Source organism: Dioscorea cayenensis, chromosome 14 (assembly GCF_009730915.1).
Source record: "Dioscorea cayenensis subsp. rotundata cultivar TDr96_F1 chromosome 14, TDr96_F1_v2_PseudoChromosome.rev07_lg8_w22 25.fasta, whole genome shotgun sequence".
In the NCBI taxonomy this organism is placed as follows: Eukaryota; Viridiplantae; Streptophyta; class Magnoliopsida; order Dioscoreales; family Dioscoreaceae; genus Dioscorea; species Dioscorea cayenensis.
The window spans coordinates 18,050,880-18,077,165 of NC_052484.1; the positions used below are offsets into that span (position 1 = coordinate 18,050,880).

Below are 26,286 nucleotides of genomic sequence, written 5' to 3' on the forward strand. Positions count from 1 at the left end.
AATAAATATGTCTATATTTTTGACTTTTCTCTAAATTATTTGCTGGGTTAGATAGAATTATTTGCTGGGTTAGATAGAATTCAACTTCATTGCACTAGGGTTAGGAACTTTTGAAACTAACCATGATGCTTCTCAAACTATCTCAAGAAACATGGTTTCCAACTTTCGTGTCAATTGTATATAACCCCCTCAAATTTAATTTTATATTTATTTGAGTTTGACTTAAAGAAGTTGTGGTGTATCTCATTTGTGTAATATTTGTTTCAAGGAAGTAAGATCATAAATTAGGAATAATTTAAAAAAAAAAATCACAAATCACACATTAGGATTTAGCATTGATCAGTAAACCAAATCAAGAGAAATACATGCAATTTTACTAAATAGAAACCAACATAACCAAACTAACCCAGAGGAATAATCCTCTCAATTTCATTGCACCAATATTTATTACAATGTATATATATATATACACATTCATTTCCATTATTCCTTGACAAAGACATACTATCACAGACTTATAGGAACATAAGAACAAGAATATTTCCATCACTGTACACTCTTTTGTCTTCCGAAAAAAGGCGGCGAAAAACAAAAACTCAATCACTAGTTATATATCACAAAGTCCATGGTGCTTGGAGGTGCTTCCTCTCCATTTGAATGCTGATGAGAAACTTTCGTATTTCTTGAGATGTAGAACTCTTTGGACATCGATAATAAGAAGCTATACCAGGTTAGAATTGTAGCAAAACAAACCAAAACTATTTGTTTGATCTCCAATTCAAGCCCTGAGAATATAAGCATCAAGAAAAATATCAATTCAATGTAAATGCAAGCGTTTGCAGTGCTAGCCGATAATCTAGGCATATATAGTAAACAAATCAATTAACCAAGCTCTAATACTGACATAACATAAGATATCGAAAACCATAAACTAAGCAAAGAAAGTTAAGCACTTACTGTACAAGACAATGTCAGCTCTATCCTCTAATGCACGCGAAGCTGCCATTAGAAAATTCCATGCAGCAGTGTTCTCTTTTATGATCCCACATAATAATGAGCTTACTGAGTTTTCTTGGCAGCCGATTTGAAGAATCTAGCTACTTCCCGATATAATTGTTCTCCTTCAAAAGGTTTGGAGACATAACCATCCATTCCCCACCTCGAGCACTCTTCGTGTGTTGCATGGATAACATCTGCTGTCATTGCCAGTATAGGAATATGCCGCCGCATGACACTTCCACTAGACTGTTCTCCGAGCTCTGTTTGGTCATTTATCTTCTTTTCCATTTCACGTATTTTTTTAGTAGCTTCAAACCTGATAGGAGAAAACGATGTTCTTCACAATCGAACAACTGAATGATGAACTTGGATATAATAAAAAGAAAATGCCACAGGGAGATTAAAAGTAATCATTTGTATGTGTTAGATATATTAGGATGTAAACTTATGTATCTAATATTATATAAAAACAGTCTGTATATAAAATTGTTACTTTATATAGATGTGTCATAAGATAGGCGAGCAATACGCAAAAAAATTCAAACAGAAGAGAGAAGATGCAATATGTACCCATCCATTTCTGGCATTTGAATGTCCATGAAACAAGCATCAAACTTATTATCTGGTTTGAAGAGCAACTCAATGGCCTTCTTCCCACTCTCAGCACATTTTACTTCAGCTCCGTATTTCTTCAAAGCCCCTTCAGCAACTTTGAGGTTAACAGCATTATCGTCGACAATCAGTATCTGTCTACCATGAAGAAGGTTGCAAACAGGCACACGAGGAAGCATCCCGTTCTGCAAACCGTCCCCGAATCCATTACCCATAGCTCGTTGCAAAGTCACTGCTAAATTACTTGCTCTTAGAGGTTTCATAATGATAGTTGCATCACATCCCATTAAGTTCACTGAACTGCTCTTTGCAGAATTGGTGGGATTTGCCAAAATAAAAAGTTTTGGTACCTCTGGCAGGCTACTTTTTCTTAGTTTGCTCATAAAAAGAGGCCAGAAATCAGTAAATTTTAACCAAGCCTCTTTCTCTACAAGCACCATATTAACATTTGATTTACCATGTGCAATGCTAGGATATATCCGACTCAATTCAGTGGCCACTTCACAATGAATACCAAGCCTTTGGAGATGATACTTTGTGACTTTTGCACGGGCCGGCCTCTCATCCAGCACTAATGCATTCATTCCTTGAAACTCTGATGATTTATAGTCACTTGAATTGTTATGAGCTTTTTTAAGTACCAGACTGAAGGTGAAAGTTGAACCAATCTGCGGGACACTCACAAATCCGATTTCTCCATTCATAAGGTTAACAACGAGACGTTTACTAATGCTAAGTCCAATGCCTGTGCCTCCATGAATACGGGAAATTGAAGGCCCGCCCTGCATAAACGGTGTAAAAACACGAGATTGTGCTTCTTGTGGGATGCCTACTCCAGTATCCTCCACAGATATAATCAATGTGATTTCATCAGAGGAGGAGGAGGATGATGATGATGAAGCCTGCTTAACTGTAAGTGAATCTTGACTAAAAAGCTTGAAGGTCTCCCAGCTTCGTCTTTTATCTGCCACTGGGAAGCCACTCAAGGTACTTGAAGACTCACTAGTTTTGACTTCCAATGAACTCCTTACCTCCTCAACAAGATTGACAGTAACAAAGATATGACCTTTTTCTGTGAACTGTATAAAGAAATATTTTTGTTGAATTGTTGGCACTGCTATTATGTTTTAAAATCATAAGCACCATTTTTGTTAACAAGATAGATCGAAGTCACTTACTTTGATAGAGTTCCCCATGAGGTTGGTGATTATTTGCCGAATTCGGCCAGAGTCACCAAGAAGAGTGTCAGGAACCTGGTCTGAGACATACACTGCTAACTGTTTGCCAAATCATGTTAATGCAAAAGATAAAAGATCAGAGAACAAAACATGAAAATAATTTGCCAAATGGACTTATTGATGCAACATATTACCTCTATTCCTTTCTCCTGAGCTTTTCCATAGAAGAGTGATAATATATCATCTAAAACTGCCCGCAAATCAAATCGAACAACCTCAAGCTCAAGCTTACCATGCTCAACCTTTGATTGGTCCAATACCTCATTTATAAGGGAGACAAGTGCTTTTCCACTGGCTTGGGCAGTCCTCACATAATCTTGTTGTGTTATGTCTAGATCAGTATCCATGAGCATTTGTAGCATGCCTGAAGAACAGCACATCAATCTTTCAAGCCCTTCTCTTTTTATCAGGAGAACAAGCATGTCACAATGATTAGATTTTCAAGACCTTACCTAAAACACCATTCATTGGAGTTCTGATCTCATGAGAAACAGTTGCCAAGAACTACAAAAAAAATAACATAGAACAATTAAATCAATTTAATTGATAACCAGAAAACCACTATGAGACTACCTGAGATTTTGCAACATCGGCGTCTTCAGCTCGCTTCTTGAGCTCCATCATCTTCCGGTAATCCTCTTCGACTTTTGCTATACGGTTCACAGTAGCATGGAATATATATCCAATAAGTAAAGCGATCACAAGGGTCCCGATTGATGTGGTTATTGCAAGCCATGGCAAAGGTGGCTTTTGCTTGAAACTGAAATGTCCAATTGAATAAGGAATATGATAAGCACATTAAGCCCTCTACTAAGCCTCTACATGCACAATCTTTCATAATTTTGCTGAATACAATAAATCCGTTTATTTGAGAAATGTGAATTACCTGCAAAGCATATCATGTTTTCTCACTGGATCTCCAAAGTGAAGTGTGCTATTATGGTATACGGTTTTTCGAGTCATGTTTGAGCCATACATGGTAATTGGATTATCGGGATCAGTTGTGTCATATACATTCACTACAATGGATTGCTTGCAAGCAAGTTGATGAAGTAACTTATCAACGAGTGCTTCCACATCGAAAATTCCCCCCAAGTACCTGAATATCGAAGGCTATGAAATATGTGAAATGACTACAAAAGAAATCCACACTAATTTTCAGTTACGAAGAACTTCAAGACAATATTGAATGACTTACCCAATGGCTGCTTGTATACGCTTAACTGGGGTTGCGTTTGAAGGAAGTTCAGTCTTGTAGACTGCATATGTTAGAATGACCCCTAGGCGATTTGATTTTAGTAGCCGAAAAGGAGCAGTGAGGACACCTTTCCCAGATTCCCGGGCTCGTAGTATGTTCTCACGATCTTCCTGAGTAAATTTACATTCCTTTCAGTTGATAAATAGAATTGTACAATGAAGGGAATATGTAGAAGTGTAAGCCACAAAAATACACTAATTCAGTACGAAAAGAGAAACAGCAAGAATGAGCAGAATATGTGAATATCAACCATTGAAGAAAATTATATAGTCATAAAATCAGGGGAAGGACTTCACCTTTCCAGACAACATATCCAGAGAAATGACATGGGAGAGGGTTTCTTGAGCGAAGATGACCGGAGCATACTCCTCTTCAACAGGTGATGTCTCATGCGCCTCAAAGGCTGCATCACCTTCTCGAGCAGGAGTCTGCTTTTGTGATTCCATTTTCTTGATTGTCCACCCTTGTCGCTTCTCAAAATGCTCTCTTTCAGAATGCAAAACTTTCACAGCGTAAGCCACACCGCTTGTCAAAGGCCGTTCAAATGCAGTTCTCTCTGCATATCTTGCAAAGGTCATCTGCAAACCAGAAATTTCAATAAACATGCAAATCGAATTCATTATCCAAAGATGTAAGCTAAGCACTTCAAATTCCAATAACATAAGTGCAGCCACAACATAATCTAAATTAAGTAGAACAGAAAGATACAAACCAACATCAGGCATGAAATTAGTAAACCAGAATTCAATACCTGGTCAATTGCAGAAGGGTCCTTGGAATGGTGAAAAGTAGAGACCAAGATTGCCAGTGCCTGAAGATGATTCATGCTCACATTGAACTGATCCTGAAGCATCCTCGCCCTTTCGTCACACATGCTTGCAAGCGTCTCCCTTCGCTTCTCAGCTGCCTGTGAATTCATAAACCAGAAGATCCACAAAGACCCCAAGAACCATCCAACCACCCACAACAACAGAAGCTTTCTCCACCATGTCTCTCTAACCTTTTTAGAACCCAAGTAATTACAGTAAAAGCGATTCCTCCATCCTCTCAATGACAATTTCTCATACAATCCCACCCAAAACTTGCCCTTCCCAATGAAAAAATCAGTCCTTTGTTCCATGGATTTAGCATTGATGAACCAGTTCACAGGATTTCTAAAGAAAACCCACCAACAAACCACCAAAACTGGAGAGAAGAACACCACCAAATCCAAGCTGAACTCATTCAGAGAAGTCATCCACAGGAGGAATAAAACCTCAAGAATCTGAGCTACTGGGAACTCCAGCTAGGAACCCAACACTAATAAAAGTATAAAACCACACTGAGAAACAGTACTACAGCAACCACCACTGCAAAATAAAGTTCAAAAAAAGTGTTCTTATGAATATCTAATTCCCTATTCCTCCACTGCAGATCTCTTAGAGCAATCACCAAAACCCAAAGCTATAAACTTTGTTGAAAATTAAGCAGGAAACTTTAACTAGCTATTCATGCAAGTGTCACAAGCAGAGAAAAGAAGCCAGCCACACTCACCAGTGAAGATAAGGTTAAAAAAGTGATCTTGTAAAGTGTCCAAGGCCCTTCATGGCTCTATCCCCACCCTTCAGATCTCAAACAATAATCACCAAGCATTCTGAATGAACTCCACCAATCTCAGATCCTACTGATTCAGAAATCAAAAACAACACAGAAGATCCAAACTTTAGCAACTCTAGCAACAGTTGATGGATTCCAGTGCCTGAAAGCTTCAAATTTGAGGACAAGCTCTACAGAGCAAAGCAATTGAGCTCTATTTTATGATATGAGCCTTGATCCATATGCAGTGGAAAGTAGATTCCTGAGATTAGAATGATGGTGAGAATGTGGCAAGGAAGGGATGTCTGATAGCCAAGGACCAACAGCCATCCAAAATGATAAAAGAGAGAGAGAGACAGAGAGAGATAGAGTGGAGAGAGACAGAAAGAAAAGAAGGGGAGCTATCAGCAAAGCAATAAACAAGTGATATTCAAAAGGGTGCCCAAAAAGGCTTGCCATCCAACCCTCCAACTCTCCCACTAATTCCCACAACCCAGTTTGGCCTGTGTCCTGTGACCACCTCCCCAACCCCACAGCTCCTCTCCATCAGTCACACAAAAAGATAGTACAGTACCAACAAGAAATGGCCACATACTCTGTTTTTGTATTTGCAAGATTAAACACTCCAAAATACAACAAACCATCCACATTTCCTTCCAGTTCTTCCACCACCACCACTCTACCACACACACCTGTATTTTTTGTATGTGCAAAGTACATTTTTTTACCATATCCCAAACAAAATACAAAAAGATCTGTGACAGTCAAATTAAACAATGTTTTGATGATATGATGATGATGATTCATAAAACTTAGAAACTGTCTTAGATAATTGATGGACACATCATACCTGTGTGCTAGATTGGGCTTGTAAGAAAAAGACATGTAGCACTTGATCAAAACTCTTAGTTTTGTTACTTTTGGATGGGGATTGTGAGGAATGAATGAAGAGGTGGAGAAGGGACAACACAAAGTAGTGCAATTTGGGTAGCTGATGATTATCACTAGCTTTAGAATTTGTGATGGTACTTGCTTTGGTTGGTGGTGTGGCTATTCAATCATGAATGGTGCTCTTTGATATATATTTTTTTTTCTTTTTTTAAATTAAATAAAAAACACTTTTTTTGTTATTTAAAGACATTATTGATCCCTTAACTAGACATGTCATTGTTCAACTTAATTTTTTTTATTCAATTAAGTAAATATTGCTTTAGTTTCTTAATTAATTTCTTTTTTAGCGGTCAAAGTTTTATGTTGATGTGTTAGCATAAAGAGACATCATTGGTTTTAATTTAGACTTAGAGTATATATTTTTAAAAAGTAGAATAAAAACCAAATTACTGATTAACTAAAATTTTAATTTAGGGAAAACATGAAAACTAACTTTTTTTTTTATTACTTTTATATAATTTTAATTTATGTTAATATTATGTGAAATTCATTGTAGAATTAACAAAATTTTAAGATTAATTAGATAATTGAACTGTTTGCTCAGCTAAAGTCAAGCGATAAATAGATAACTGAATGAATAAAATTATTTAATTGAAAGACAAAATATGAAATGAAAATTGACTTAGGTAGTGTTTGTTTGGAGGGTTTTTGAGTTACATGTAACTTGAGTTCTCGGGTTTTACAAATCCAGGTGTTTGATTCGCAGGGATTTCAAAACCAATGTAACTCATATTACATCCGATGAGGGATTTGGTTTCTGGCAGAATGGGCGTAAAATCAAATCACTTTATCTTTAAATTTTTCAAACGTCATAGCTTATGACCTATATGTGGCCAATTAAAAGAAAAAAATAAATATGATTAAATATTTATGGATATTTTTATGGAGTGAAAAAATTATAAAAATTTAATAATAAATTTAATAATTACTTTGATAATTAATTTAATAATAAAATTAAGAGTTAAAATGATCAATGCGATAATTAAAATCATTAATAACATGTTAAAAATATATGAAAAGTTCAAAATACTTTTTTATTGGGTTAAAAATTAAATTTAAAAAATATTAAATATAATAAAATAAATAAATAAATATACTGATAAATTTGATAACTAATTTAATAATAAAATTAATAGTTAAATTAATTAATACAGTACTTAAAATCATTAAAATATTTATAATGTAAAAAAATTTCTAATTTCAAATTTATAAATATCTTTTATCAAATACAAAATCTTATAATACATAATCTACAGTACATCTAACCAAACACTAGATTTGACTGCACTGTATTATAAAATTCATGGATTTTCAGTTACACTGTAACTAGAAATCCACTGTATTTATGGTTACACTGAACCAAACGCCCCTTTCGGGACTCATAGTGATTTTAATATTTTTTTAAAATTTTGTTTATGTTTTAGTAATGAAGGTGGAGATGTGTTTCTCACAAGTATTAAGCAAGGAATATTCCTGCCCAATGGGCAATGGCCAATGGTAGTAGAAAAGGATAGATAATTTAATTGCTGCTGGTGAATATAATACCTGTCCATATTCTCCACATGAGTGGAGAGGAATAATATGGGATTGAGATGTTTCTTATGTACAACACTGCTTCACATTCATCATAACTCCTTTTGCAACATAATAATAATAATAATAATAATAATAATAATAAAAAGTAAAAAATAGCAAGGTATGTTTATCTAAACTCACAACCTGACCTGAGTTCAATTCTGGGTTGGTTCAAACTTCAAACCGATAGCTCTGATATTGTAAATCTTAGAATCGAAACCAAGTATAGTTTTAGAGTTCCAATTCTAAAACGGTTTTGGTTTCGATTTCAATTCTGGTTCGGTTCTAATTAATTAAAATATATCATGAAAAATATTATATTATATATTATATAATTTTTAATTTAAAAAATGGCATCAAAACTAGTAGCTTGGTTCCGGTTTTAATTTTTAACTTATAAGAATTTTAACTTAATATTTCAATTTGAAGAAATAACTGTTTTTATTGTTCAATATAAATAATAATAATTTTGGTTCAGTTTAACGATTTGGACAGAAGCAAAAAACAGTCAGGTCCATGCAAAGAAAGGATAATATATGAATCTTTTCTATGTTTTTTTTTTAACTTAAATAGATAAATCCAAACTAATATATGTGATATGCTTAGTTAAAATTAAAAAATTCAAACCAAATTTTATGTGATTACTAATATTGTAATAAATGAAATTCTACTTCTCAAAATAAATAAATTGATAAAAAAAAAGTGAAAACTATCATGATGGTTGGTAACCATTAGTCTAATTCTTTTTAAGACAATCATAATCTTGATTAATTTCACGAACTAATTATGATTAATGATATGTACGATGAGGTTCGAAAGTTATAAAGAGAAAAAGAATTTTAAAAAAAAATTAAAGGTGAAAGATAATCAAGTGTTTTGATAGTTGGTGGTGACTAATGACTTTTTGACTTATTGATACTGGATTTCTTGTGTAAGGTATTCATTTTGAGAAGGACTTCAAATCGATCGTAAATTCTACACAAGATAAAGACAGAAGTGTATTGAAATATTATCTTTATATTTGTGTATGTCTCTATTTTTTTTTTTAAATCGGCACTCGTCACAAATATATTTATCGATAACCTTATTGAATTTTCATGTAAAAACCATGATGTCAAAGTTGTTCACCAACTATGAAACACACAAATTTATTCACTAATATTAAGAGGTTAATTTCACCAAGTTTTTTAATCGAGTGGTGACCATGACCCTCCACTTACAACTAATGTAACAATATTATATATATATATATATATTAAAGTAAGGGTAAGGTTTGCATCAATGGCGGCGCCGGGGTGTGGCGAGGAGGGACATCCGCCACACCCTTCGCCGGAAAAAAAAAATTGTTAGCTTATGACTTCTGAGGATTGAGTTGTGCAACAGACGAACGGTGGAGATTAAACGGTTGGAGTGGGATTGAACGGTCAGATTAATTATTAGGTTTTTTAATAGTTATTTAAGTCGGTTTAGAATATGAAGAAGCGTGGAGGTGTGGAAGCAAAGAATTCCCGAAACCGACTCAGCGTGTACCACATGCTTTCTTTGAACGGGTCGTCGCGAACTCATTTTAACACGTGGCCTCAAAATAGCCGATTTTGGGAGTATTTTAACAAGACAACCCTGAAAAATTTCATAATTATAAATTACAAAGGTTCTAGATTTTTCATCTGCGTACATGATTACAAATCCAAACATCCGAGAAAGTTCCATAATTTCAACGGAAAAACACATTCAACTTACACCAGACTTCTTTCATATATCTATTAGGTTCAAATTGGTTCATATATATTTTTATTTTAATTGTATTCATTTTATTGTTTAAATCTTTTGATTGTCTTTTTTAAAAAACTTAAAAAAATTAGATTTTTTTGAAAAAATTAGAAAAAATTAAATCGAAAATTTCTCACTCGACGGCTGGAAATTTTATGCCAGATTTTTTGTTGACTGGTCGAAATGTTTATTCAACGGCTGGAAATTTTTTTCTGTCAACTTTTGCCACACCCTCTAATGAGTCCTGGCACCGCCACTGGTTTGCATCATATGTTACATGCAAGCAATCACATTAACTTTATCTAGATAAATTTAATCACCAACCGTTATATTATAAATACAAACAATTATAAGCAAGTAAACATTACTGAATTTTATACTAACCGATTGTTATACATACATACATATATATATATATATATATATATATATATATTAATTTTTTTCATTTATATTGTGTGTGTGTTTTTTTTCTGTCATCCATTTACTAATTTCTTAGAATCCACATAATTTAAATAATTCTGGATAAAATACTGAAAATCCTATAATAAAATAAATTTCTTCTAATGAGTACTTTTTTTTATTTATAAAAATTTTAATTCAAAATTCATTTACTTAAATAATTTCAATTTTTATTATTTAGATTTACTGTTGTTATTGATAAACATACATACATATATATTCACATTTATTATAATATCAATCATGTATAGAACTTTAATCAAAATGTTTAGCATATGATATATGATATGACAATAAAAAAATTATAAATTAAAGCAAATATAGTCTTGTTTTTGTCTTTTATCAAAAAATTTGTTAATAAAATAAAATTAATAATAATTTTGCCCTCGATCAATCATGTGGATTACTATGCGGACCATCATTTCAGTATCTAACACTACTTTGATAAAAAAAAAACAATAAATTAAATAAACTCAACGGTTGAAAAGCTACTTAGAAAATAATAATAAAAAACAAAATAGGAACGTAAGAATGAAAGAGCTGATAGGACACCAAACCATCAAAATCAAAGGCTCTTTAATTAATTGTCCTTGATCATCCTCCTCATCCCTTAATGCCTCATCATCATCATCAAAATAAAAAATTCATTAATGATATATTAAACTAAAAACATTTAAACTCTCCCGTCTCAAATAATTTAGAAGCAATTTGTCCACATTCACAAAAGTTGCAATCCAAGAAAATGAGTGGGCATCTCAAGCACAGCAATTCATCCACTTGTTGCAATTGCAAATGGGTTCTCTCTCATGTACAACATCTCAACTTCAAAGCCCACCAATCTCTTAATAGATGCCAATTCCATCCAACTCATATGCCCTCTCTTATCTCTCCTTGATTCTAGGGTTTTTTGAAAAAGCACCCCTTATTTTTGTTTTTTTCTTGGTCTTTTATTCACCTTTACATCAATTGTAAACATATCTTTCCTTATGTTGATAGATATGAGTTTTACTTTTTTTTTAAAAAAATATATATATATTATTTCAAAATATGATGGAATATTTATAATTTTTTTACTGTGATCTTTTTATCATTTTTTTCATTTTGAAAACAGCCGTTTGTCTTTAAAGTTGTATAAATATTTTGTCTTTTATAATATTGTAAAGTAAAATTAATAAAAGAACCTTATTATATGCTTCGTTGTGTTCCTAGCATTAGATGAATTAGTGGATTATCTCGTTATCTATTGTCTTTTCTTATCTTTGATTTGAAAGTATTTCTTTAGTCTCATTCAAGTCATCTTTTATTTTATTTTTTTTAATTCAAATCTTGTACTCATGTAAGTTTTTGTTCTTTCTTTTTTTAAGTACTTTTAATGTATCCATTTTCTGCTTTTATTTTTACATTTAAACCCTAATTACTAGATTCGAAAATAAAAAAATAATAATAAAAGCATAATAAAGAGGAGCTTTATTATGATTTTGATGAAATAGACTACACTTCAACTTAACCTCTTCCTTTATCATCTTGCATTTTGATGCTTTATCTTTTTTTTTTGGGCTATTTTCTAATATATCATATGATTTATTTATTTTTTTAATATTTATTTATTTATTTATTTTTGTATATTTTACTAAACTTTATGAAACTTATTTTAAAAATAAAAAAATAATTGGCACACATCAAATAAAGACCACAATTAACCTTGAAAGAAATTAATTTTGTTCAAATTTAGACTTTTTACCAAACAACTTTAAAAAATCATCAAATTGAGGGATGGAAGAAAAATAAAATAAAATAAAAATAAAAAAGAAGGGGAATTTTTTTTGTTTGTTTGTGGTTGATTGAAAGATGAAAACTTTGTTTTCAATCCATCATACTAATCAACCCTTTTCTTTTATTAAAGTTAGTACAAGTACTCCCTCATTGCCATCTTGGAGGAGACTCAAATGCTAAGGTAGTTAGACATTCTTGAATCATGGCATTTAGTGCAATTTGATTTAAGCATTGTGGCCAAGTATTCTTCCATTTTCTCAAACATGATTTCTTTTTTGGCCTATTTGATGTGGGCTCACTCAAATATCTCTTTGACAAAAACTTAGTGGACCACTATAAAATTTATTGTGTTTCCCTCTTCTTCTATTTATTGTTATGTCTTATCAAATCAACTACAAACAATCCTCTATTTAGTGATCATTCCATCAATGAAAATAGTGGGTTATTTTTCCTTCAAGTTTGTGCTTTTTGTTGTTTGGAACCAATTAATTTTTATTTTATTTTTTATATTTTGTTATTTGGTTTACTTGTTTGTGCTAGTTGGAAAAATAAAAATCTTTGGGCAAAATGATATATGTTTCAACCATCTCCCAATCAATCAATGTTTCAACCCAAATTTCATAAAACTCATCATGGTTTGGTTTAGGTTGTTTTATTTGTCCTTTAGCTTGCTTGAATGACTGATGTAAATTTTTGAAAAAAATGATTAATAGTGTGAAAGATAGAACTCATAACAATGTTGATCATGTGACTTACCTACAAGTAGCAATTTATAATTTATAGTTGGGGGCTAAGATAAAAGTTTACTTAACTTTCTTGCAATTTAGGTTTTAAAAGTATATCTCCAATAAATATTAGTTAAATAATTTAATTATCTATAAAAAAAAATTTAGGTCTTTTTTTTATACGCATACTTAATTTTGAAAAAAAAAAAAAACATATTCACTGGTAATTATGTAGACATTTACGTGTATTAACAATTAAATCAAACTTTAAAAAGATATGTATATATATATATACATATATTGCTTAGGGCTGCAAACAAGCTGTTCAAGGCTTGCGACTATTTTTACCGAGCCCGAGCCAAGCTGAGCTCGAGCTTATTTCAGCCGAGCTCGAGACTACTCCGAGCTTCATGAAATTCTAAGGCTCAGACTTAGCTCATTAGCTGATAAAGCATAGTTATTTTTATTATTACTATTTTAAAAAATATATTGTTTTCAAAATAATATTACATTTTTTTAAATAAAAAATATAAATTAATCTTCTATTTTACTTAAATTTATACTAAAACGATGTGTAATATTTTTGTAACAGATTATTAATGATCTCATAAACAACCATTTAATATTACTATAAATGATTATATAAATGCTTTATATAAATGAGCTTATTAATGATATTATAAAAAATTTTAGTAATGATTCTTATAAATAAGCTTGTTAATAATAATGTAAATGAGCCTCTTAATGATTCTTATGAACGAGCTTTTAATGATATTATAATTATGTTGTCCATGATCCCTTTGTTGAGATAATGATGTTTATTTTAATTTGGTTAGGATATCTTTGATTTAAATATTTAAGTTCATTGTTTGTTGATTAAAATTCAAATTAGTAGAAGATTATCTTTTCAGAATTTTGCCTTTATAAAGGCTTCAGTGGTATCAAGAGCCAGGTCTTCAACAAAAGGAAGAGTTCTTTGTAGTAAAGAAATTCACAATGTCTGCAGACAACTTTGTGCAATCATCTATTCCACGTTTTGATGGTCACTATGATCATTGGAGTATGTTGATGGAAAATTTCTTAAAATCCAAGGAATATTGGAATATTGTTGAATTCGGAGTTGCAAATCTAGATGTTGGAGTGGTACCTACAAAAGCACAACGGAAGGAACTTGTCACGCCCCGAACCTGAAGCGTTGACAAATGGCCGCATACTTACAAGGTCGTGACCAAGTAGACACGCAAAGCCTCAAAACCTATCTCACACTAGACAAAACAATCTTTAACAAAGACATTAACTTTCAAAAGCAACATAAAGGCACAATGCCCGAAATACAACAAAAGCAAATAACAAGTGTTTCACATGACATTAAACATAAGACAAGAAGTTCTGAGTCCACAACAAAGGAAGTTTATTAACTTGATAAAGAACTAGAAAGCTACTTGCTCAACGACCCTGCTAAGCTGTCCACCACCCCACCCTACTCCTGATCTGAGAGAGAGGGAGAGAACAACTTAATGAGTTTGGGAGCCCAGTAAGCAACCACTAAAAATATCGGGATCACAAAATATTTCAATAATTTCTAAAAACATACAAAATGTAACATAACAGAATAATATCAAAAGGAACCCATAAACCAGAAATAATTCAAAACAAATTTAATTTACCAAAGTAACGAGCATATAAGTCCCCCAAACAACTAATGCCAAAACAAAAATATCGAACTCATTTATTTAAACTCGATGACCCGAGTCGATTTTTAGAACTCATAGGGTTTACCCTCCGTGATCCCGAGCGGAATATCGAGGCGTTATTCTTCACCGACGGAACGGTGCGAAACTATAGTTTCTATGTCAGAAGTACGTGTCGACACGGTCAGTGTTTAACCCCCAGTGACAGGGTTATTGCATAGTTAATTGGGGACTATGAATTTCTATACAAAAATATGTCGGGTACAAAAATTAGTGATCCCGTTTTCCAACAAAAATTAATCCAATTATATCAAATAATCAATTATCAATTCACAGAATATTCCACACAATATAAAAATTTATTTAAATTTGGAAATAGCATTATAACAAATATAATTAATCAGGAAAACATTATATAGATATACACTTTTCCAACAACCCAAACCAATCCAAGAAATCATAAATTAAATAAATAAAGTAATTAAAAAAATATCATGAATCCGTAGAATGATTAAATTAACAATTAATGGTGTAAGTTAACATAAAATCTCTAATTAAACAAACTATTATAAAACAAATAAAATAAATAAATAAATATTACTAAATGATGAAAGTGCCTTGGAATAATTTTAACAGTAAAACCCAAATTAATTAAAGAATTACGTAGATGATTATTGGAAATCAAAAATTTGCATATACATATATGTACATATTTATATGTGGTGTACTTACCTGACTAGCTAACACCAAAACTACAAGCACTCCGAAATTAGGCTTCCACAAAATACCTTATAATTGAGAGCACATCCCAAAGGTATTAAGATGCTAAACATACTAAAAATACATAAGGATATACAGTGGATCAAATTCCTATACTAACTATCATAACACTTAAAACATCAAACAACCAAATATATATATATATATATTAGGAATGGCAACGGGTCGGGTCGGGTGCGGGTTTTACCATACCCGTACCCATACCCGCTACCCCGCTAGTATACCCGAACCCGAACCCGACGGGTTTTAAAAACCCCAACCCACACCCTCACCCGACGAGTAATCGGGGACCCGCGGGTATACCCGCCCCCGCCTCCATATTAAAAAAATAATAATAAATATATTTTTTTATAGAAAAATAACTTAAAAGTAATTATAATTTTTTTATAAAATAAAATAAAATTATTATAAAATTATAAGACTAAACAAAGAGGAAAAATAAAAAACCCTAAATTGTTAAGTTGTAGAACATATTAGTATATATATATATATTATATAAATATTTTAATAATTTTAATTTTGGGTCGGGTACGGGTCGGGTATTAGAATTCCCATACCCGTACCCATTTCATACAAGTCGGGTTTTACCCGAACCCGACCCGAAACCCGATCAAATCGGATTTTATCCGTTAAACTCGTGTAGGGTCGGGTCGGGTAAGGTCGGGTTTGGATATTATTGCTCATCCCTAATATATATTTGTGTGTGCTAACTATTCACACACAGAGCTTCTCCACTATTCCCTATGGAATTAAAGCAAGCACAGTATTTGAATCTTGAAATCCATTTAATATATATATATATATATATTAAATAAAACACACAACACTCCAACTAACCATCCTAAACATAAATTTCAACATTCGAATCACAAAGCACATAATAGTTTCTGACATATAAAGACAAAATCATTGATATTATCCTTATCATAATATGGTGTTGACAAACTAATTGGAAAAACAAGTAGCAAATAATTGCTAAGGACCAAACATTGAACTCCTTGAAATCAAGCATGGCTTCTAAAATATAGGAAATGATGTTTTTCTTAGGTAGCTATTATCAATGATAAAGAAACTGGCCAAATATTAAGAAATCCATTTTTAACAACATGAACTAAATAGCATGCAACTGATATGTAAATAGCACCGGATCTATAATCAGCAACACCTCATGCAAAGTACTACCAAATTTTGTAAATCCATTAGACCAACAGTAGCATATCTAATGCAGAACTAGATGTCATTGGAAAACTATGTTTTAGAAGGTATTTTGAACTACAGAGATAAAAATCTGTAACTAAATAATAATAATAATAATAATAATAATAATAACAAATCTTACACAAATCATAAAAAGACAACAATGAAAACCTATAACTTGGCCAAAGATCTAATGAAGGGGAAACTTACCTCAACAAAATAAACAGCACAAAGCCCTTGATGAAGAAACCTATCCCCGTCCTCACCGCCGGCACCACGCACCAAAATAAAAGAAAAAAAAGGAGAAAAGGAAAAAGAAACTAGATCTCTCCCTCTTCTCTAGCCCAAACGAGAATCTAAATCGGAAGAAACGAAGAGGCGACAGCTAAGGTTTTGAAAACCTAATAAAATATAAAGATAAAAAAAAATAATAAAAAAAGGGGTTTTCTTTTCCTTTTCCGCAACCGCCATGCATGCAAAAATAAATTAAATAAAAAAAATGTGTGGGGCCCACAGAACTTGAGGCATCAAAGTTGAAAGACTTGAAGGCGAAGAATTACGTATTTCAGGCCATTGATCGATCTATCTTTGAATTGGAATGAGCACTTGAAATTGGAGTGAGCAGCAGTCTACTTCAATTATAATTATTGATGAAGCCGAAGAAGAAGGAGAGCATGTCCAACATCAAGAAATTTCAACTAATGAAGTATCAAGTACTACTAAAATATCATAAACAATAGCAGCGACCCCTATTACTTGTGTTCGAGAAAGGCCGTCTTGGATGGTAGATTATGAGGTAAGAGATTTCAACAATCTGAAGAACTTGGTACTCACTTTGCTTTATTTTCAGATTGTGATCATTTAACTTTTGAAGAAGCTATCCAACATTCAAAGTGGAAAAAAGCTATGGATAATGAAATTGCATCCATTGAAAAAAAAAATAAAACATGGGAGTTGATTGAACTTCCCAAAGGGAAAAAAACCATTAGTTTAAAGTGGGTTTACAAAATAAAATTAAACAAGAAAGGAGAAATGTCAGATTTAATTGGATTTACAAATAGTGATTATGCAGGAGATTTAAATGATCTAAGAAACATATTCACATTCTTTTAACTATTAATGAGTTTTGGAGCTATCTCATGGTCATCAAAGAAGCAACATATTCACATTCTTTCAACTACTGAGGCTGAATTCGTAGCAACAACAGCATGTGCCTCTCAAGCAGTATGACTAAGAAATATTATTGAAGAACTTCAATTCAAAAATGAAAGCATTTATACAAGGAAGATAACTTTAAAATATTTAAATTTATGAGATAAACATTAGTTTAAGGGAGGATGTTAAGATAATGATTTTTATTTTAATTTGGTTAGGATATCTTTGATTTAAATATTTAGGTTAGTTGTTTGTTGATTAAAATTCAAATTAGTAGAAAATTATCTTTTCATAATTTTGGCTTTATAAAGGCTTCAGTGGTTACGAATAAGTGTGTAGTTTTCCTGATCTCTTCTTTTAAGTTATCAGCCTTAACAAGTCAAGCTTAGTGGTGTTCAAGCTCGGCTTGTTTATCTTATGAGCTTAGAAATCACACTCGGGAATCATTAGTTTATCTTAATAAAGTAAATCGAATCGAGCTCTTAATGAGTCAAGCCTTCGAGCTTTCAACAAACGTACTAGTTCATTTATCGCCATACCTATATTTAGCATGCTCATTTAGCAAGCTCACGAGTAGACTCATTATCATACTTGTTTAACATATTCATTAGTAGTCTCATGAGCAAGCTCGTTTCTAGGCTCATAAGCCTGCTCACGAGTTGATAAATGAGTAGGCTCGTGAGCCTTAACAAACAGGACAGTATGTGGCTCGAGCTCGGCTCATTTACTTAATAAATGAGCTTTTTTCGAATTTAGCTTCAAGTAGCTCACGAGCAGCATGATAACTTAAACGAAGAGATGAGAAAACTGCTTACATTATTCATAACCACTAAAGCCTTTATAAAGGAAAAATTCTGAAATGATAATCTTCTACTAATTTGAATTTTAATCAACACGCAACTAACTTAAATATTTAAATCAAAGATATCCTAACAAAATTAAAATAAACATCATTATCTCAACACCCTCCCTTAAACTTATGTTTATCACATAAGTTTAAATATTTTAAATTTATCTCCCTTGCATGAATGCTTTCATGCTAGAAACACCAATCAATGCCCTGAGCTTCTGAAAAGTAGCTATTTTGAGAGGTTTTGTAAATAAATCTGTAATCTGATCTTTGCTTCTATAGTAGATGAGATCAATTATTTTCTTCTTTGTAAGATCACTCAAGAAATGATATCTTATGTCAATATGTTTGCTTCTACCATGAAAAACTGAATTCTTAGATAGCTCGATAGTTGAATTGTTGTCACAATATATTGGAGTTGAACCTTCCTGCTTTAATTGAAGTTCTTCAAGAATATTTCTTAACCACACTGCTTGAGAGGCACATGCTGTTATTGCTACAATTTTAGCCTCAGTTGTTGAAAGAGTAACAATATGTTACTTCTTTGATGACCATAAGATAGCTCCAAAACCCATCATAAATACTTGATCGGATGTACTTTTCTGATCATCAAAATCTCCTGCATAATCACTATCTATAAATCCAATTATATCTGACATCTCTCCTTTCTTGTTTAATTTTGTTTATTTTTTTCAATGGATGCAATTTCATTATCCATAGCTTTTTTCCACTTTGAATGTTGGACAGCTTCTTCAAAAGATAAAGGATCACAATCTGAAAATAAAGAAAAGTGAGTAGCAAGTTCTTCAGATTATTGAAATCTGTTACCTCATAATCTATCATCCAAGACGGTCTTTTTCGAACACGAGTAATAGGGATCTCTGCTATTGTTTGTGATATTTTAGTAGTAGTTGAGACTTCATTAGTTGAAATTTCTTGATGTTGGACCTGCTCTCCTACTTCTTCGGCTTCATCAATAATTATAATTGAAGTAGACTGCTGCTCACTCTAATTCAAAGTGTTTTCCTCATCAAAAATAACATCACCACTCACCACAATTTTCTTTATCAATGGATCATACAATTTAAAAGCTTTGGATATTTCACTAATCCCAAGAAAAACACACTTTTGCTCTTTATCATCAAGTTTCTTTCTTTTCTCATCTGGAATATGTGCATATGCAATGCAACAAAAAATTCTGAAGTAATTTGTTGCTGGTCTTCTTCCATTCCATGCTTCTTCTGGTGTTTTGTTTTGAATAGCAAAAGTAGGATTTCCATTCAAGATATGAATGCTCCAATTCACTGCTTTTGGCAAAAAAATTCTTTAGAATTATGCCCTTTATTAACAAGGTTCGCACTATATTGAGGATGGTTTGATTTTTTTTCTTTCTGATACACCATTCTATTGTGGGGAATAAGAAGCTGTGAGCTCTCTTCGGATGCCATGATCATTGTAAAAACTTTCAAAGTCTTTTAAGAAATACTCTCCTCCATGATCAGTGTGAATTGTTTTAATAAATTTCCCAGTTTCATTTTGAACATATGTTTTGAAGCTTTTAAATGCACTAAAAGCTTTTGATTTCTCTTATAAAAAATAAACCCAAGTTTTCCAAGAATAATCATCAGTGAAAAGTAATAAAATATCTTTACCTCCATTAGAAGTAGGATTTATTGGTCCACAAATATCAGAGTGAACAAGTTCTAGAACATCTTTTGCTCTCCAAAACTTTCCTTGAGGGAAAGGAGTACGATGTTGTTTGCTAACAACATACTCTTCACAAACTTGGGAGGGAACAGTACTATTAGGAAGCGCTATCACCTTATCTTTTTCTAAGAGTGTCTTCAATCCTCCAAAGCTCAAGTGACTATACCGATAATGTCATAGCCATGAAGAGTTTTGTTTTAGCCATCAAACAAGGTTGAGCACATTCAATCTTTATAGGAAACAACCTGTTTGAACTCATGGGCACAATTGCAATTTTATCTCTACAAGAATCATATATTTCACAAGCACCCTTTTGAATAGTAACTGTATATCTCTTCTCTTGCAATTGACTAACACTCAACAGATTACTTTTCAAGTTAGGAATAAAAATATTAGAAATTTTTTCTATAAAACCATCCTTGGTTTTTATATTAATATCACCATTTCCCATCACATTCACCGTAGAGCAATCTCCAAAGCTAACAGTACAGTGAAAATCTTCATTTAAGTAAGAAAATGACTTACTTCCACATATATGGTTGCTACCACTAGTGTCCACAAACCAAATATCTGATTTTTGAGATTGCTAACTATCTTGAATTGCCATTAGCAAAGTCTCTGTTTCTTTATTTTCTACAAAATTTGACTTTTCTCCTTTATCTTTGTTATTAGATAGCTTGGTGTAACATTCCAAACGGTAATAAACAAATCGATGACATCTAAAGCACTCAATCTTAGATTTATCAAACTGTTGACCTTGTCCTCTTCCTTTACTTTGTAAATAACCATCATTAGTATTTCTGTTGCCACTTCTGTAGCCTCTATATGCTCTTCCTCTTCCTCTACTGCAACCTCGACCTCTACCTCGTAATATTGAGAAGTTGTTGGTTGTTGAGGCCTTCAAAGCTTTCTCCTCAACAGTAAATTTACCGTTCATCTTCTATTCATGAACTAATAAAGAGCTTTGAAGTTCATCAATGGAGAGCACATCTATGTCTTTTCATTCTTCAATTGAACAGACTATATAGTCAAATTTTTCTATCAAAGATCGCATATCAAAGATCGCAATATCTTCTCAACAATAGCAACATCGTCCATCTTCTCTTGATAAAAATGCATATTATTGGCTAACCCCCATGGTTCTTGCAAAATAGTTGTTAACAGATTCTCCATCCTTCATCTGTAGATTTTCAAAATCCTTTCTTAAGGCTTGAAGTTGTGCACGCTTCACTCTTGATGAGCTTTGATATTTTCTCTTCATTGAATCCCATATATCCTTGGAAGTTTCTTTGTAAAGAATTGCCTCCAAGATAGATCGATTAATGGCCTGAAATAAGTAATTCGGGGTACCACTCCAACTTTGATGTCTCAAGTTCTTTCCGTTATGCTTCTGTAGGTACAACTCCAACATTCGGGGTTATAACTCCGAATTCAACAATATTCCAATACTTTTTTTTATTTTAAAAAATTTTCTATCAACATGCTCCAATGATCATAGTGACCATCAAAACGTGGAATAGATGGTTGCACAAAGTTATTTGCAGACATTGTGAATTACTTCACTACAAAGAACTCTCCTTTTTATTGAAAACTTGGCTCTTGATACCAATAATAACTTAAAAGAAAGATGGGAAAACTGCATACATTATTCATAACCACTGAAGCCTTTATAAAGGCAAAATTTTAAAATGATAATGTTCTACTAATTTGAATTTTAATCAACACACAACTAACTTAAATATATAAATCAAAGATATCCTAATCAAATTAAAATAAGCATCATTATCTCAACACAGCTTAGTTCTTGCAGCCCTATTATTGCAAATGGCCTCTTTGGCCTATTGACAAGGGATTCCTTGGGAGGGCATTTATTTCAGGGAGGACCTGAGATTATAATTAACCCAAAGCTCGTACAAAGTGAGGGCATAGGTGTTTGTTGAACTTGCTGTTGTGCTCCACACCCATGCATATCCCTGATTTTCCTTAAATGGAGTATGCTTCTTGCATATTTACCATATATATAATGAGTTTGAGTCTATGATCGCATATCGATAGTGAGTCCACATATTAATCACAGATGGATATAAATTTATATACACATGAAAATACGGGAAAATCCTACTTTCATCTGTCGGCACATGAGTAAGATGATCCGTGGATGGGCTTCAAATGTAGGCCCACATGAAAGCCTTATCAAATGAAGGCCTTCAGCCCAATATGCAATCTTCATCCAAGTAATCATGAAATTTATTTATTAATTTATTAATTTAGTAAATAGAAGTTAACATTTGAAAGAAATATAGGTATATATATACGAAAAACTTCCTTTTAATTAATATTTAAGGAAAGGAGGTAGAAAACTCTATGCAAAAACTAAGATAAAGATCTTATCTAAGTCACTAGTCAAATATATGAAAACATATAATTAATATAATATAATAACAGTTTAATATGTTATATATCCAATGGTTTTGAATAGGGGTGGCAAAAATTCGGGTCCGGACAACTACTAATATAAATAGAAAAACTTATGTCCGGACCCGGCCCGGTTTTAAATCCGGACAAACTTGGCATGTCCAAACCCGGTTTATTTTAAAACCGGGTTGTCTGGATGCCCAAATTTGTCCGAATTCTATAAGCTATTTTTAAGTTCGCTCAAATATTAAATTATACAAAAATAATTTAATTGACATTAAATGCTAAAAAAAACATCAATAATCCAAAACTCAACTCAAATTATAGAAAAATCTAAGTCTTAATAGAAAAAACAATATATGTTTAAAGTTTTTAGGAGAATGGGCTTAAAACAAATGGGCCTAAGGTTTGAGTTTTTAAAGTTTTAGGGGTTAAAAGGGCCCGGTTGTCCGAATTTCTATGTCCGGACCCGGCCCGGATTTAAATCCGGACAACCAAGCCATGTCCGGACCTAGCCCGCATTTGCAAACTTTATGTCCAAACTTTTTTTATTCCAGACCAGACAAAATCGGGCCGGCAGGTCCAGACAGATTATTGCCACCCCTAGTTTTGAACTAGGAGAAAAGGAGAAACTGCATTCTTCTTTGATATTCGTCTCAATAACTTAATCTTATACCTTATAATGTTAATTTTAACAAAAAAAAAAAAATAATAAAGAAAAATAATAATTAAATGTGACCAACTTTTATTACCTCTGAAATCTCTAACAAATACTCTTAATTTTTTCCAAACATGTTGGATGTCCTTCACTTCCATCATCCACGTTAAAATAAATAAATAAATAAATGCTAGTTCATTAAACAACAGAGTTCTCACAAACTTGTTTGGAATTTAAATTAACACCATGAGCCACATGAGCTTCATTAATTAATCCATCTCCATCTTTTTTTAAAACAAATATCATATATCATCATATGCGATGAGAGTCAACCATTGGATAGCCCAATGGTATGACATCAAAGTGTAAAGAGAGGTCATGGGTTCAAATCTCTCCCCCAATAGTACTGTTCCCCATACTATTCATACACTGTTCACCCGGGATTTCTATACTATTCTCATACTGTACATATATTATACATCCGAGTTCCAGTGCTGTTTGGTACTGTTTATATTCATAAAAAATGGCGCTTATCGCCTATTATTCAAAAAAAAATAAAAATCATATGCGATGAGATCTAATATATATATATATATATATTATTACCACATGCTTCAAATATGTAAACTTCAATCAATTTTATTACCACATGCATTATTGGCATTAAATGACAATAGATAAGATTGTAGGGTAGTAATTTATTTATTTATTTTTTAGAAAAAGAAAAGATTCCAATAACTTTTTACTGGTTTCTTTATGAGATAAATATACATGTGACTATGTGAGGCTTCTTTGTTAGTGTGGCTTGCATGTTGGAACACTTGGGATTCCTTCTATTTCTAAAATATGTAAATTAATTATTCATTTATTTATATGATTTTTTCTATTGATTTGTATTTTTGTTCATGATCTTACCCAATATATATATATATATATATATATATATATATGTTGTGCCATTAATTGTGGCGAATTATTTAATAATGCCTATATATATTTAAAATCTTTGAACATGGATGATGGATCCCTTTGATCAAAATCAGGACAATGGGCTTTTTCATGATGTGAATTACATGAACAGAATCTTTATTTTGCATTGAATATCAATAAATCACTTTGGTGGTGTTGGTTTCAAGGATTTGGAGTTACAATCCCTTATTTTTTTAAACTCATGTGTTTATTTTGAGGTATTTTCGTTTTCATGTGTTTTTAAAATCTCATCATTGAGGGATTTTATTTTACGGTTAAACCAAATATCAGGGGAGTTCAAAACCAATGAATATGCATATACATATATATATATATATATGTTTATATAAATATACATAAGTATTTTTACATATGTACATACATATATGTATGCATATACACTCTCTAAATATACATTTACATAGTATGTTTACATATACAAGTATGTATATATATGCATATATGCACAGATACACATATATATATATATATATATGTATATATGTGTTTTCTAATTTCAGATTTACAAATCTTTCCAAACAAACAAAATTTTATAATACAGTAATTCCAGTTACATATAGCCAAACACAATGTTTGACTATACTGTATTTTGAAAACTAAGTATTTTTAATTATATGTAACTAAAAATCTATTGCATTTAAAATTACATCTACCCAAACGCTATCTAGTATTTCTTTACAACTAAATAAATTTCAAACAAAAGGTAATGGTCGAAAATTATCTAGACTTCATGAAAGTCTGTCATAAATTTTACTATTAACTTTCATGATGAATCATAATATGTAATAATCTATATATTATCGTCCTCAATGATGAATTATCATTATTACTATTTAAAAAAAAAAGACAATCCACGTGCACATCACTCACATGTTAAAATTTAATCACATTTAAAAAAGAAAAAATCTTACACTCAATTTTCAATATGAGAGTTAAATGAACTATTCTACACATTTTAATTATATAATTTGAGGGGGTGTGTGTGTGTGTGTGTGTGTGTGGAAAACTATGCGGTTGAGAAGCAATTAAGTTGTCGGCCTTATTGGCCACTCTCTTTTTCATGATATATAATGAAAAGAAAACTGATTTGAATTCCTCATTTGTGAAAACCCCAACGTGTTCTTATTTCTTTTAATATGATATGATGTATGGTAGTTTATTAAAGTCAATTTTTTGCACAACATTGTGGAATATTTAACAAGTCACGTGGCATTGCAAAAAAGTGTTCAAGGTCCTTTTGGTTTTTTCTTTCATAAACCCAAACGCAAACAAATTATTGATTCCAAGTTTCCAACCCTCAAATTTTAATTTTGAGAAAATATATCGGGAAAAAATAAGTACTACTTTTTTTTTTTAGTTAACAAATTAGATATTGGACTCTTTTACATGATTTTGAAAGTTGGTCTCTCTCAATGTATAGTTAAGATATAAATAACATATATGTTATAATTTATTTATATTATAAAATAAATAAATAGTAACTAACCTTTTTTGTGAAGATAATTTCAAATAGTAAAAGTTTAGATATTATTAATATAAATAAATAAATATATTAAAATATAATTTATGGTTAAGTTTAAAATCTTGTGCTTTGGATTTTTTTTATAAATAAATGATAAATTCTCCTAACTAAAGATATTAGGGACATACAGAGACATAGGGTATGTTTGATTTACACAAAGGTACAACACAAGAGTACAACACAAGTATTTGTCTTGTGTCATGTTTGATATTCAAAGGACAACACAAATTAATATAACACAATTAAATATAGAATTACTATAATACCCTTTATATGTTCCTATAGTATTGTGGAATAAAAAAATTAACAATTTTTTTTTTTAAATTACTTGGCACAAATATATTTTTAAAATTTTAAATATATTAATTAATAATTTTTTATGA

General features: G+C 31.6%; 1 protein-coding gene across 4 annotated transcripts; it reads right to left on the reverse strand.

Moving 5' to 3' along the window:
- Positions 1-393: 393 nt before the first annotated feature.
- LOC120275195 (probable histidine kinase 3) lies at positions 394-6,675 on the reverse strand. 4 transcript variants are annotated; one of them, XM_039281718.1, is made up of 12 exons: positions 6,533-6,675; positions 4,859-5,944; positions 4,404-4,685; positions 4,048-4,217; positions 3,736-3,948; positions 3,423-3,609; positions 3,302-3,353; positions 2,984-3,213; positions 2,790-2,888; positions 1,570-2,690; positions 958-1,315; positions 394-785 (listed from the first exon to the last, which is right to left on the reverse strand). In XM_039281718.1, exons 2-11 carry the CDS (start codon positions 5,342-5,344, stop codon positions 1,060-1,062), a joined length of 3,096 nt encoding a protein of 1,031 aa, XP_039137652.1. In that variant the 5' UTR covers positions 5,345-5,944; positions 6,533-6,675; the 3' UTR covers positions 394-785; positions 958-1,059. The 4 variants fall into 4 exon arrangements, with proteins under 4 accessions (XP_039137652.1, XP_039137654.1, XP_039137653.1 ...); XM_039281720.1 differs by lacking the exon at positions 6,533-6,675 and having other exon boundaries at positions 4,859-5,406; positions 5,641-6,345; XM_039281719.1 differs by lacking the exon at positions 6,533-6,675 and having other exon boundaries at positions 4,859-5,456; positions 5,641-6,345.
- Positions 6,676-26,286: the final 19,611 nt, after the last annotated feature.